Raw genomic sequence first — 15,598 nt, forward strand, 5'->3', positions numbered from 1 at the left:
TGCAGTTAACAATATACACTATATAGCAAACGTCAATTTTCATACCTAAATTTTTTTATTCATCTCCATCAAGGCCACATTGAAACTTACAACACTCAAACATTCATACCTCATTCGGTCCATGCCAATTACGCCCACTTCATGTGCTGGAGTCAGTTTCCTCATCGTGTGGTGTCCCAGTTGAATGCCAGAAACTCATCAATACTGTTATGAAGCGTTTTACGCCATGTAGAGATTGATACGAGTTTTCTAACACCTTGGGCGTTGAAGCATTTTTAATTGAGTTTGGCAATCTGTTTATAAAAAATACCTGCCTGTGAAGGTAAATATTCATATACCACCATTTTGAGCATTCCTGAATGGTAGTCATCTCTGCCTCTTGTCTCATATCCATGCATGTCTTGTCCTCTGGTTAAGGCACATTTAGACAAACAATATAAGGTTGTTTCTAAGATGTAGAGACATGGCAAAGACAACAGTTGCAAATTTGTTAAAGCTCTCCTGCATGACTCTCCAAAGTCCAAATTAGCAATAATGCGAATTGCTTTTTGTGTAATTTGAAAACACTCGTGAAATGTTTGTTTGCACATCCTCACAATAATCCAAATCCAATCCAATCCCGATATCAGGTCTGGTAAAAATCCCACTGACATTCTGATAAACTCAAAAAACCGGGTTGCATCTCTTATCAAACCAAAAAGATGATAACAGTTACACAACAGAACTCTAATCCTGTAAACACTGTACATTTTAGGCCTGTGCAATCTATCTAACAAATACTATTCAATTTTATGTCTTTTCAAAATGCTATTTTCATTCAAGAATAACTGTTAGAATAGTTCAACTGAAGAGCCCATTCCGGTGACTGAAAAAATGTAAACACAAAAACACACCTTACATTGCAGCCACTACCGCTCTGCCATTTTGCTGCTTTATTGCTTATAGTATACCACTGTAGCCGAGGCCAGAGATGATCAGTTGACCGACTTTAATTGTCCAATGGTTTGTTATGTGTTTCACGTGCTTGTCGCAACACAGGGATAGAAATTCTCCACTGCACTAGTAGAGGCAACTGGCATCAGATGGGGCTTGCGAATTATCATTTGCAGTTTCACAGGCCACGCCACATAAAATACGAAACTCTTGATCTATTTTGAGATTAATCACGTCCTGAATCTGTTAAAATCTGAGCTGTTAAAATTATATCTACATTTCATAAGTTCTTAGAAACGGAAATTTTTTTTAGATTCATCCCAGTTCTACCAGGAAGATTCCCGGAACTTCTAATATAACTTTAAATGTTTTATAATTATTTTTGCAAATGTTCGTAAAACTGAACGCTAACAATTTAGGCATTCATTGATGACATCCGTAAAACCGGAAGTTGGCAGAGGAAGAAGGATTAATGTAGATATTCTTACAGTAGGCCATTATGATGATGAAATATTCAGCCACTAATTAACTCCTCCAACTGGCAGTCCATTATCTTTTTTCCTGTTGAGGCAGCATGGTTTTTCGAGCCTCTGTGCCATAGGGTATTTTTTAAAAAATTTATTAAAAAATATAAAATTAAAAAAGTAAATATATATTAGGAAGTATCTAAATTTTTGTGTTCAGAATTTAAAACCATATAGATAATATTAGTATTTTTAAATATTGGCCCTTAAAAAAAAAGTGTGTGGGATTTTGACTAAAAATTTTTTTTCTCAATGAAATTCCAAAAATTTACATTATTTTTATATTTTTAATTTGGGGTGTACCATACCTAAGCAAACCAATGTTATAGTAAGAAAACGATAAAAAGGTGAGATATCCATTTATATGTCAAATTTATTCTTAGTATCATAAACACATAAGCATTTTACAAATTTATGAAACTATAATAACACTAATATAACAAAAAGCAGGCAATGCTGCAAATAAAATATGAGGAAAAAAAGGGTTGTATAATGTAAGAGTTTGCTAATAGAAAGATTATTACTAATACAGATTTTACTTCAATACATGTTTATATTTGCATATTTATTATTAACTCCAGAATGAAGTAAACTATACTGCAGTAGTAAAAATAAATTCCAATAACTTTTTATTTTTTGAAGAGTTCGACAAAAAGTATCATTTTGTCATTACTCAAAACTTTTTGCGAAAAAATTTTCGAAAAATGTATTTATTTTCTAAAATATGATTTATTTGCACTACTGCAATATTTTAACAATTCACCACACACTAAACACAACAAGCTAACACACAAATAAAACCTACTAAAAACGTTACCTAAATCAAACCGCACACTCGTACACCATCAACAGACTCAGAACTGGCATCGACAACATGGCGGTCCACAATCCCACATCTTTTTAAAACGTTTCCAAACGTACGAACTAGGTACAATTTGCAACTCACAATACAAAAAGGAATAAAAACAATAGTATACCTTAGGATTTTTTGTTTCCCGAATCCAATGGAGCATGAATCGAATCGGATACGTTTGCCGGAATATACAGTAATGAGTGATTATGCAAGGGATATGTTTTGTTTCATCAAATTTTTGATGAAACAACCAATCATAATTGGGTTGTGTTTCATTCAAAATTTTGATGATCAACAACCTTGGAGGGAGGTCTAGGCCAGCGGTTTCCCAAATCATTTTTGAGTGACTTGTACCCCCTTATAGTTTGTACTATGGTTATTATGGCGTACCCCTTGGCCCAGTACACGTATATATTTATAATTTTTACATGCATCATTAGTTATGACCTTTTCTTGTTTTTCGTTTTAAAATGACAAGTAAAAATTAACTCGTGGATGTCTATAAAATCTGAATTTCAAAGAATAAAAATGCAATAAGACAAAACAGATCCGTAATGCAATTATAATACAAATTTTATATATTTAGTTTGTTAGGTTATCTGTGTTAAAATTTGTTTAGGTAGGAATTAATAAAACGTGTAAGAAACCTGTATTAATACATAGATCTTTAATTATAATCAAAACTAACAAAAATACAAAATTGATAATTGTGGATGTCGCCATAATGAAAATTTTCGTATAGTATATTATCAGTATATTCAATGTGAGGAGATTGAATCTTTAATGGAATGACTTAAAAATGGCTGACTGTCTGGGCACCATAATTAGGCCTTAAAAAAATTGAGTCTGAGATTCACATTCCACACTGTATTAATATTCGGTTCCGGTTAATTTATTGTTTTAGGATGTACAGGCAGACATGATTGAGCACTCCCGCCACACATAGATAGGAAGTTATCGGAATGGTAGTAGAAAAACTCCCAACTGCTTTGTCAATGCAATTGCAACCATACCTCTGAAACCGTCGTTTTAGATTCCACATCACAATAAGAGAGGTTTTGGTTAAATACTTCTCCCTTTCAAATCCCGAATCGGTAGTTTAACTTCAAACAGTTTTCTATTCCCCGTCTTAAAGTTATCAGAGAAAATGCAGTTATGAATACATATTTCTCAATATCATCATCAAAGGGATTTTTTTTAAATCCACGAGTCAGTGGAACACTCAGATTCACCTTGAAACAATTTCGAGCAGCTTAGCTTGGAAGGGAGCTTCAATGAACTGAAACTGTCATTCAAAATTTGTTTGACGATCCATGAGAAGTTTCGTTCTCTTTAATAAAAACATATCCAGGAGATACGGAAACTATGACACTTAGCTTTTCTTTGCTTCCCCTATCTGCAAATCCTTAGTATTAGTTTCCACACTATTGGATTTTATCCATAGCTTGGAATGTGGCAGTTATAAGCATCCTATGTAAGTTTTCCTGTTAAACATCATTTTAACATACTGAATATTTGCTGAGTCCAAATAAGCCAATCGGCACTTAAAACCATAATTCATCAGAAAAAGACGGCTCATCGCGATACTGAAAGTCTGTGTCTGGATCAAGAAAAAGTCAATATTTTTCAATGTCGAAGTTCAGCAAGCTCGAGATATCACTCTTGCCTCTCGACGCCAACCACTTTTACTCTCCGTGTGCAGAAGTAATATCGTTTTGATGAAAACTATCGATTTTTCCATCACATAAATTAAATGGGAAAAAGGAGGCGTGAGTTCCAGTGCTCAAAATGAAATTTACCAGTTGTCTTTACTCTCATTCATTCACCGTACATTGTTTTCTCAGCTTTGCTGGATATCTCTATTTGTAACCAAGGCCTTCGCGGTGAAGACTACAATGAATACAAACATAGCCCTTTAGCGCTTACTTGCTGCAACTTGAGTAACAACTCCCTTAAATGAACTCCAGCCATTGCAATTTGCCTCGCATCTGTGCAAATTCCTACACATTTATTTTTTATGTTTTTTTATTTTTTTTTTTTCCCAGTTCAAACTCGTTTTCTTCTCCTCGAAAAAATTTTCCAAATATTTCATCTGCTTTATTGTGCATGAAGGCCAAGGATTTAGAAAAAAAAACATGTTTTATATCTCCGACAGTATTTCCATCTTTTGTACCTAACATAACATATTTTTTAGCTGACCCATGTTAGTTACGGTCAGACGTTTCAATCAATTTGAATAGCAAAATATTTGCTTTTTTTACTGTTATCATGAGTAATGTATTCCTCCCTTGTACAAATTAGGCACCATGTCAACTTATTCTTCTTGAAACAGTATTGGTATAGAAAGCGAAAAGTGAATCACTCTTGTTTTTAGCCTCATTTATTGTCCTAACATGGTTGACCACATGTCTTTAGATCCTGGCAGTATTAATGTATCCCCAATGGTAAGTGAGGTTTTGCCTTCAATGAGCAATTCTAATACTAAACTTATATAATGGAAGCCTCAACCTGCTTTTTAAATTCCAAACGGTACCAATAAAATTAAATATTTGTCTTGGCTGCCCGTTTAATGAAGCTTCCTTATTTTTGAAAAAAATACCCAATGGTTTTATTATTTTTTTTATTTTTTATTCATTTTATTGTTATGAAATGAACGCTTTAAAAAGAAGAATGGTTTCATTGCATGGTGATTAAGTGTTTTCTAACAAATTAACACATTTTGTGCGCCTAAGTATCATTGTCAAGACCTCATTATAAAGTTAATTCCAAATAAGACAAGATAAGTCTGGAGTATAAATATATTTTACGTCTTTTTGTTATACGACACGTCCTGTTATAACCTAATGGCTTCGCAATGGCAACACATCAGAAGAACTTTGAAGCTTGATGAAAGGACGTACTAGGTACAGGAGTAAAAATTAACCTTTTTTTTTTCAAGTGATGATGAAACTCTTCTGCATTTATTTCTTTGAACACGTTTGAAGACTTGCTTAACCACATTTCCATATCGCTATAACAAACACTGGTCTATGTAAATAATGAATTAAAAAAATATCCACTAATAATGTGGCAGTATAAAACACGTCTTAAAACCACAGGACACTTTTCAGACTGGGCGAAGACGAGTAGACAAACTTGACAAAGAAAACTAGACGTGGAGAGAACTTTTCTATTCCCGCCAACCCCCGAAATCTCCCCTCGCATCAAGTCCGAACAAAATCAGCAAACTGAACTCGGCTGTGGTCCCTGCTCACGTACCCCCCCCGGCAAACGTCTCGCGTACCAACCCAGGGGGTACGCGTACCACAGTTTGGGAATCCCTGGTCTAGGCTATCATATCTTTGTTTAATCTAACTGTTATACTTACAGGGTTTTTTAGAAGGGTTAAAAAATTCTGTTTATGCTTTTGTAAAGCTTTCTGAAGTGGATCCAAAATTGAGTCATCTTCACTGCTTACTGCCCTCTCGACTAGACTCTGTAGTTCTTTGAATGGTGTCCACAAATCTTCATTTGTTGAGACTGTAACACGTATGGTTATAAATCAGTACATTTCTTACTTGGTTACTGGTAGTACCGGGTACAAGCCACAAAAAATAAGTTAACTTTTCATTTGTTGATGTGGTTATAAAATTCAAGCATTTAGCGTTATTAAAAAGGAAATTATTGTATTATGTGCAGTGGCATGTATTTAGTAACTTAATAGTTTAAAAGTTTGAATTTATTAACTTATCTTTTTCCTCGTGCTCAGTTATATTAGATTCACAAGTATGTGTTTTACACATAGTTATAAGATATGATCATAGCAAATTAAAAAGATGTATTATTTTATATTTCTTTGGTTTACAATATAGTTTCAATAAATAAAATAATAGATTTGGGTTTGTTTGATTCTCTTTTTAAATCTGATTATTTTTAGTTTGCATTTTAATTTTTGCAATATTCCTTGGCAAGAAAGATAAAACACATTTCTATGCAAAAGAAGATTATTTTTTTAGTTTTGTTAAACTGCATAGTTTTATAATGCCACTTGAAAATATTCCTTCTATGTTATAGTGTTATTCTGGTTTTGTTTTAAAATAAAACTAGGTCAATGGTATTCTGTACAGGTATTTGAATAATGTAACAGTAAATAACTAGAAATTGTAATATATTTGTAAATAGACTGAATAACTTGCAACTAAAGTAATCATTATCACTCCTCTCCAGCATCTTTCAGATACAGAGGACAAGTTTAGTATGAGTGTACTTAATAGTACTTTGTAACTGGTAAGTTATTTGAAACCGTTACTAGAAAGTATATATACTGGTTGTAGTGGGTAATGAGAAATCTCTTTTTAGAACATGTCTAATATAAGACAGAATAATTGGATTTTGGACATTTGCCATAGTTATATATTACAAAAAAGTATAACACTACATTTCGAGGATTCAAATCTACCCTCTTCTTCAGGTGAAGAAAACCCTAAGGCAGTGCTTTCCAAACTTTTAGGATTCAAGGCTCAATTTAGGTTTTTACTACTTTCTGTGGCGCTCCAGCCCCTCAGCTCATATCTAGAGTCGATGAACAATAACAATAACGTATTGTGACTTATAATTCACATAATAATTAATTTACATCTATAAAATATTTGCTTGTATGTCTATTTTAAATGATCCATCATAAAATATCAAGTAAAACCGTGTTTTTAATAAATTATATAAAACTATAAACTATTCACAGTAATAACTGATTGAAAAAAATTATACTATTATTATATAGTTGTTAGAGTAATACAATTAAATATGTAGAGGGAAGTAAAGTACAAAGTGTTTAATATTTTTAATATTTTTTAATAATTCAATGATTGCTTTATAAAAATTACAGTTTTGCTGATCAGATTATATCTACACAAATTCATCACAGTACATAATAATCGTTTAATGTTTTTACAAAAGTCAATCAAACACATTTGCTGTCTATGCGAAGGATGAGATTTTGTCCTTTAATTAGTACATCTAAATCTAGACTCATGTTTGAAACTGATCACACACTTTTTTCAATTTTTAAGTTTGGTGTGTATTTTGATTTGATAACACTAACGAAAGGTAGAAAGTAACAAAGGGTATCAACACAAGCAACGCTTTCCTAGCAATTTGTGAGTTCGATTTTTTCAACATTACACCATTCAACACTCTAGCAAATAATTATTTTGAACCCAGTCTTTAACGAAGTATCTGTTTGGAATTCAAACACTTGTTCACTCTTTTCAAAGCTTAGATGCATTTCTTTTTTAAATGGATTTGATACCCACATAATAGAGTTTACATCGTTGATAGAGAAATATTCATCAAAATACACTCAGTTTGTACAGATCTTTCATCAATCAAGGTGCAAAATCTACTGTATTCACCTTTGCATGATAGCATTCCGATAATCGAGTTTCTTATTAACCCTCCACTCTGTCTGACAAGTTTACGATATTAGTCTTCTTTCTTGCAATTATTATTTACTTATTAGTATATTCAACTTTTCAAACAATTCAGTAAGAAAAGCTATCTTCGACAACAATTTCCTAGCGATAAATGTATCGGCAGTGACATGGTTTTTATACTCCTGGTAAACATATATTTTGTGTCCCAGTTCAAACACCCTAGAAAGGGGGTTAGCAAGAGACAACCTACAAGAACTACTATTGAATAATACATGAGCGGTCAGATCCCATGTCTTTATAAATTTGTGTAGTTTATTTCACCAAAAAAATGTTAAGTGTATTGCGAAGATACTTAATGAGATGTTTAGTGGTTAATGTTTCTCTATGGATCACGCAATGGTCGCTTTCGCTCGAACGGAGCTTGAAGCCCCCTTTTTCGACCCTCCATTGCACTTTCACCCAACACATAAGTCAGTCAATGTCATGCTTATTGGTTTATCTGGGTGGAATGATGTGTAGCGTCAAGGCAACCTGTTCCAAGAAATAGTGGTGAGTGAGCTGACGAGTCTCTCTCCAAAATGCTACTCATGCTATGACACAGTAATTGCTCTGTTATGCTTAATTGTTTTAATAGAAAAGTAATTTTAAGTAAATTATGGAGCTGTAGTTATATTAATGATAATTAAACTATTTGATATGACATAAATCTAGTCTAGTGTGAAGTATGTTAATAACGAGATGCGCAAATAAGATACATACTGGCAACAAAACCAAGAGTACAGAGGAAAATATGACAGTTAAACTTCACCAGAAACTATTGAAAATTAAGAAAAGATGAAAAATACCAAAAAATTTGGCTGCAGTGTCGTTCTACATCAAATTATTCAGAAAAGTTTGATTTGTCACCCACTATCTCAGATTTTGATGAAAATTTACATTTTAAATCCTTCCATAAAACAAGCTGAGTTAAAAATGTAAAATTTTGTATATTTTCTTATCTAGCCTATATGGTTGTATTAAAAATATAGTTTCATCAAAATTTGAGATGGTAGGTGACATGCCTGATGATTTGAAGTGAAATGAACATTAAACACTACATCCTGAATTTAAAACAATAAACACACGATTACACTACAAACTCATATTCTTCACTCTGAAAAAAACACAATGACTAAACAAAAATTGAATAAATTAATTTCCTAATATTTTAGCTGCTCACGTAATCCAAATCTAAATACATTCATAATATGCCAAACTAAATTATGTTATTAGAATAATCACACTGTGGCGGTTGAGTAATATACAACATGGTTATCCTCAAAGCACTGAAGCCTACTACACAGCACAGTTGCTAGTGCTGCCCTAAACTGTTCTGACCACACAACATTCAGATGATCTATTGGACGCAGATAACGCTCTAAACTCAGACGACAAGAAGCACAATACACAAAATAACCACAAAATGACATACACATAATATTAGAAAGCATAGTTATTAATATTGTGATTTACACTTCTTAAAACGATATTTTTGTTTAGGTGGACGAGCATATTTTGTTAATAACATTGAAATGATGACTGGCAATCCCAGATATTACTGTTATTTGTGCAACAAGGAAAAGTGACTGAAGTCTCAGATGTGAAGATTAAAATGGTCAGGAAGACTCAGATGATCAAATTTAAATGCAGGATCATAGGCACATCCTCAGAAGATAAATTTATACTTAGGCATTGGGACATTTTACAAGTATGTAAAACATACCAAAAATGGATAGGGTACGATAAGCGGACCCAGTTTTTTTATATATCTCAAATTCTAGACTATCAATTGATATAAAAATATCTAAAGTCCGCAATAACAATCATAATTATGTTTTAAATTTAAATATGAATTTAATATTTACAGTGATCAAACAAATTATTATAATAAAAATTATGAAAACTGAAGACGACCATATTTGCTCCTCTCACAGTTACAGTTGTTTCTTTCTCACAAGTTTCACATAATGAGTTTTCGGTACGAGTCAAACATGTTGAAGCCACTAAAAACATGTCTTATCATCTTTCAAAGTAATGTCGTGTAGTTCTCTAAAATTGACTGCCATTTTTAATAATAAATGTCACTTTTGTAAAATTGAAACATTACCGTACATGTATTATTTGAAAGTTTTTACAGCTGTTGTTATAATTTTTTAAGTGAATTGTTCAAAATAATTATCAGTATCAATTGATTATATCAATGGTTGTGATTAAGTAATACCGTTTGTTAATTTCGATATAAAAAACCGGGTCCGCTTATTTTACCCTACCCCCAAAAATGTTGTAAGTAGCCTCTGTGATACATTGCCAAAATTGACAACCAGGTTTTGACTTAGTCAATCAAGGCAAAGTTTACATGCATATTTAACCTATAACAACGTAGTCATTAATAATAAAGTGTACTACTAAAAATATGCGTGTTTTTAATTTAATACTTCACAGTTTAAAACTGTATATAAGTTATTTTATATTGTATTTCTAACCGGCAAGACACCACATAACCTAACAGAGGGGTTAGACCAATTGTAAGTAAAATTAAAATAATTTGATATCCGAGATAAACATTTATATTACCTTCCATAGGTGTACTCTTTGCTGACCGCAAATTTGGCACAGATTTTTAATTATTTTGTTTTGGAAATATCATTAAATGTATCTCGCGGGAAACTCTAATAACCACCAACCGTCACCAAATCAACACATTTTCAACTCGTTCTTCTTTCGTATTCAACTACTTATTCCTTTTTTTCAATTTCATCCCTCCCATCACGTGTTGTAAAGAGGAATTATCCATGAACAAAGAAGAAAACGCCCGACGTTTCAGGGAACAGTACCGAGTTTCTGTAGTACCGAATCAAGTTTCAAGAATGTGACCGTTGCGATAACATAGTCATAGACTAAATCAAATAATAGAGCTGTAGATTGATTTCATATACGCATGAGGGTGAGTGTATTTCAAACCATGCTCATTTCAATATAGTTTTTGGAGTGTATAATTTACATACATGGAAAACTGGAAGTGTATTATCAATAATACAATCTAAACTTTTTTTCTGTTGAATGAAATAGAATCGTCACTATACAATACAAATAGTTTTAAATTTAAACCAGTCATTACATGTAATACAACTTAACAAATACTTCTACAATATTAACACTTAACATTTTTAATTAAGACCTCATTAAAATTCTACTTAACTAAAAGTTCTACAGTAGATCCAAGCAACATTAAATTATAACATTAGTCAGTCTTGGCTTGATAAATGTCCTTACACGGTTAAACTTATTTACTCTCCCTTAATAATTGAGGAATAAAAAGTGACTTGACCTTTTTTCCGAAAAAAGGAATAATCAACCTCAGAATTAATTGCACCATGTAGCGAATTATAAAATCTGATAGCATTACCGTAGAATAGCTATATTTTAGAACTATTCTAAGACCAATGTCAAGAGTTCCTTCCCACAAACAAGACGCCTATATATATATATATATATATATATATATATATATATATATATATATATATATATATATATATATATCTAGAATAGTGTAAATATACGCTGGAAATATTTATTGTTAGTGTTCCCAAAGATAGTTCTAACTTCTCTTTTTGGAGTTTAAAACTAAGCTGGAAGTTGTGTTTTCATGTCACCATATTTCAACAGCATACGGCAAATCATATGAAAATCAATTATCTGCGTAATTTTCTCGTTGGCTCAGCTTACTCAGATGTGGACAAAGGAAGACGAAATTTACAAACAAATTATTGTCTGCTTTGTCACAGATGGCAAATAAAACTCAACAGTCACGTATTTGATCAACCAAAACTTCAGAAAAGCATTTATTTGGAACGTTCAATTCTCTTTTTTGTGACGTAAGAGAAGATTAAGTAAAGGTTTGTAGGTACACTAGAATGTCAATTTTTTTCTTTAGACGAGTTGATCGGGAATATAACACCTCAACTTCAAGGGAAGACACGAACGTGAGAACCATGTAAAAATAGTTATTTACCAAAATGGTTATTTCATTATTTTTGAATTGGACGTATTAAAAAGTACAAGCATTATGTCTACGGTTTAAACACGAGCGTTAACCCATTGCGGATCGTATTGTTTTGGCGCGCGGGCATCAATTAATTTACGGTTAGCGGCCGCGCGAACAGCAATGGTGCGCCACATCGTATCGCTCGCTATTGTATACTAGAAAATTTAGCTGTGAAGGTATTCGTTCAGATGGGACATGGGCCTGCTGGGGTATCCGTGATGTAAGAACGATAACACGCGAGCAAGGTTCCGGGGTGACAGGGATGATGTCTGAATCATAGTCTAAATAAAGCGGCTGAGGCGAAGCGATTACAACATCCGGGCCATTGTCTAGACTAAACCCGCCAATATGTACGTCTGCGTCGTTTAGTTCTGTGTCACTAACCTCAAAAGTATTATAATAACAACTGAGGAAAACACCCAATCAGAAGCGCTAAAAAGCAGAGCGTAAACTCATATAAATGACTTTTCAACTTCGACATACAACTGCGATCTGTAGGATATTTATAAAACTTTTGAAAACTCTAAACGTAGACCGTTGTTAAACACTATAGTTGATAAGTGAAGACGATCGCCCAATATATCAGACATTGATAGAACTATTTGGAGGGAAATTTAAAAGCAGACCGCTTTTGGGACCTGAGCTCGTCATCGTGCCGTTAGGCCCGGCCGCTGCGTGACGAGCCCAGCTCGTCAGTGATCCGCAATGGGTTTTAATTTTATAACAACTTTATTTGTCTACGAACTTGTGAATTGTCTTGATATTTAAATGTAAGTAGGGGATATTTTAAAATAGATAATTACAATCAAAGAATAATCAGAAAATGACAGAATGTAGATCAAATTCAGGTAAAATGGTGTACAATAGATTTGTATGTTTATATTTACCACAAATAACGGAACTAAACTAAGACAATGGTAGAGTGGGATTAGTCGAGCGTTCTCCTAGGTCGTCTTTACGCGTCAATCCAACAAAATTCCTCGCTCCTATTAACCTTTTCGGAGAACACCCGGTCTGATGTCTCGGAGTCCAAAAGAGAATACCTTGTCGAATACACATGGGCAAACGTCCGGCCGGGAGTTGTGTGTAGTGGTTAATTTACTACAATGTAGTACTACTTTGCCTCCATCTTCAGAAATAAGATCTCGTGGTCAACCATGTCAATAGCTCGTGCATATAAAAGTGCCCTCAATTGGTCTACCGTCATCTAGAAACCGAACTATGGAAGACACCAGAAAACCAGCCGCATATATCACTGAATTGCCCTTGGTAAATCCAAACTGGCAAAATTATAAAACTTCCTCTCTAGCAAAGAAGTCAACTTGCTGAGAAATAATATTTCCATCACCTTAGACTGCAAAGAAATTAAGGCGATTGGCAGTAAATAAAGCCATTCCTACCTCACTTTTTATGTATGGACCTGAACTAACAATAGCACTTTTCATTGTATTTTCCCTAACAAGCAACCCTTCTCGCCAATCATTTCAATTTATTGCTAAAAAGTACAAAACACCACAACTTATTATATGAAATATAATTTTTATTTTATTACAAAAATCAGTAATACTACGTTTCAAGATCTGCAATCTGATCTCTTCCACAAGTGAATAACTAAACTAACACATAATATTAAAATAAAAATGATACTATAGCGCCATGATAGCATAAGTCAGGAATCACAAGTGCCATATTGTGTTAACTCTAAGTACTCTAACATGCACTTACTTAAAACAGTACACTAATTATTAAAACTGAACCACAGTTCTGTGGTCGGTCGAGTCCAGACATATTGTGACCTATATTCTTTAGTTCAGTTTGAACATACTCTGGTGATTCGATTTGTGTTTGGTTAGTTATTCACCTGAGGAAGAGAAACAGTGTTACTGATTTTTTGTATCATTGAATAATGGCAAATGTCCGGAACATCCTGCTTCCTTCACAACCCTCCATCGCCAAAAAAAATTCAAACAATGAAAAACTTAAGCACAGCCTCGAACCTGCCAATGCCTCAAGCTTGTTCCTATGTTTATTTTTTATGAATTCATATGAACAAAATGCTCTCTCAAGAACTGTTTGTAACAGGCAACATATACTCGAGTATTGTCACGGTTGTGTTTTTAATTTAAGTTTATTTCTGAAAAAGTAACACTCAAGTTTGCCAGATGTTGAAACCAATTAACAAGAAAGTCAAAATTTAACTCAAAAGAGTAATCTAAAAAAATAGTTTAGCTTCATAACTCAATTAAAATAATTTTATCTCTGCAAGAAAGAGCAATCATGTAGACTGTTCATATTTTCCAATCACAATTTAAAACAGTTTTGATTTTTTGCACTGCCCTTAATATTAACGAGTATTAATAAAAAATTATTGTATCTATCAATGACAAGTAAAATTGATAAATTGGAAACATCTATGCTCTCATCTACTTGAATAGAAATCCAGGGATATTTTTTCAACTGAAGATGTCCCTTCATCAGGATATCAGGCATATCCTTAATTCTTCTTGAAAATGTTACTTTAAAAAGGATTTTTTTCTTAACTTCTTTGCACATGTTCTCCACCCAATATACATCTGATGGCATCTTTAAGAAATAAAATATTTTGCAACTGCATGGTTTTACCACTTTCAGCTATGTAGTAAATAATTTTATAAGGATGGTTTGACTGCTTTCTCTTTATCTCTATTTACAGATGAACAATTGAGATCACATTAGGACCTTTATTAATCTTTGGAAGAAGTAATGTATTTTTTTCTGTAGTTTGGATGTTATGTATCCAAGTGACGCAATAACAGCAACAATCTCAAACTGCCATTTGATAACATTTCTCCACAAATAATGCATAATGGTTATCAACTGTGAATGAAAACTCACTCCTTTAGTATTAATCAACACATTTTCTTTTTTTTATATTTGGAGAATTGCTGCTTTCAGTTCTTTAACAGACCTTATCTCAGCAGCAAAGTATTAATTGCTGATCCCTTCTTGTCAAATTGCAATATATAATGGGTTAAAATGAAAAATAATGTTAATTGGGATGTATTAGCTACAATGAAGTGATATTTTATTTTTGAACACAATCCACAAAGCAAATTCAAGCATTTTACTACTCAATACCAACTAAGCTTTACCTTCAGTGTTGCAAGTACTGATACATATTTCCTGTATTATATATATATATATATATATATATATATATATATATATATATATGTAGAAAAGGCCAACATATTATTAATATTGATTAACTATATTTCGCATTACGCTTCTTCAGGTCAAAACAACATAACGAAACACATAAAATAATTAAAAACATACATGTAAACAGATAAATAAATTAATAAGCATAATATTCTTGAAATGATAAACATGTGTTCAGACTGTGGGTGTAAAGATGTAATGAGTGTCCAGATGATTCAAATTTATTGAAGATTTAATCCATAGGGGAATTTAGATTTTGTGACAATTTGACATGCTTGTTCTAAATTTCTTAATTTTGATGTATTTGAATTATTTTGTATTGATCGTATTGGTTTTACTGTATATAAATTTTCAAAAGATTCTTTGTGTATTTTACTATGAATGACTAATGGTTTTGATTCATCATTATGCTTAAAATCATAACGGTGACCTGTCATTCTTATTCTTAAATTATTTGTTGTAGAGCCGATGTAGTCTTTAGGACATTGTTTACACTGAATTTGATATACTACATTTTTTGTACTACATGTCAAATTTCCAATAATTTTGTATACTTTTTTAGTTGAACTACTTTCAAATTTTGATGACT

General features: G+C 32.5%; 1 protein-coding gene across 1 annotated transcript in view; it reads right to left on the bottom strand.

The window, feature by feature from the left end:
• Positions 1 to 10,488, bottom strand: part of LOC124370442 (nuclear pore complex protein Nup205-like) — an 85,310-nt gene extending 74,822 nt beyond the window's left edge. The window contains exons 1-2 of the mRNA XM_046828731.1: positions 10,335 to 10,488; positions 5,678 to 5,829 (exon numbers count right to left, since the gene is read on the bottom strand). Of these exons, the coding sequence (XP_046684687.1) occupies positions 5,678 to 5,829; positions 10,335 to 10,341 (159 nt within the window). The 5' untranslated portion in view covers positions 10,342 to 10,488. The remainder of the gene's footprint in view (positions 1 to 5,677; positions 5,830 to 10,334) is intronic.
• Between the last annotated feature and the right edge of the window lie 5,110 nt (positions 10,489 to 15,598).

The sequence above is a fragment of the Homalodisca vitripennis genome, chromosome 1 (assembly GCF_021130785.1).
Source record: "Homalodisca vitripennis isolate AUS2020 chromosome 1, UT_GWSS_2.1, whole genome shotgun sequence".
Taxonomy (NCBI): domain Eukaryota; kingdom Metazoa; phylum Arthropoda; class Insecta; order Hemiptera; family Cicadellidae; genus Homalodisca; species Homalodisca vitripennis.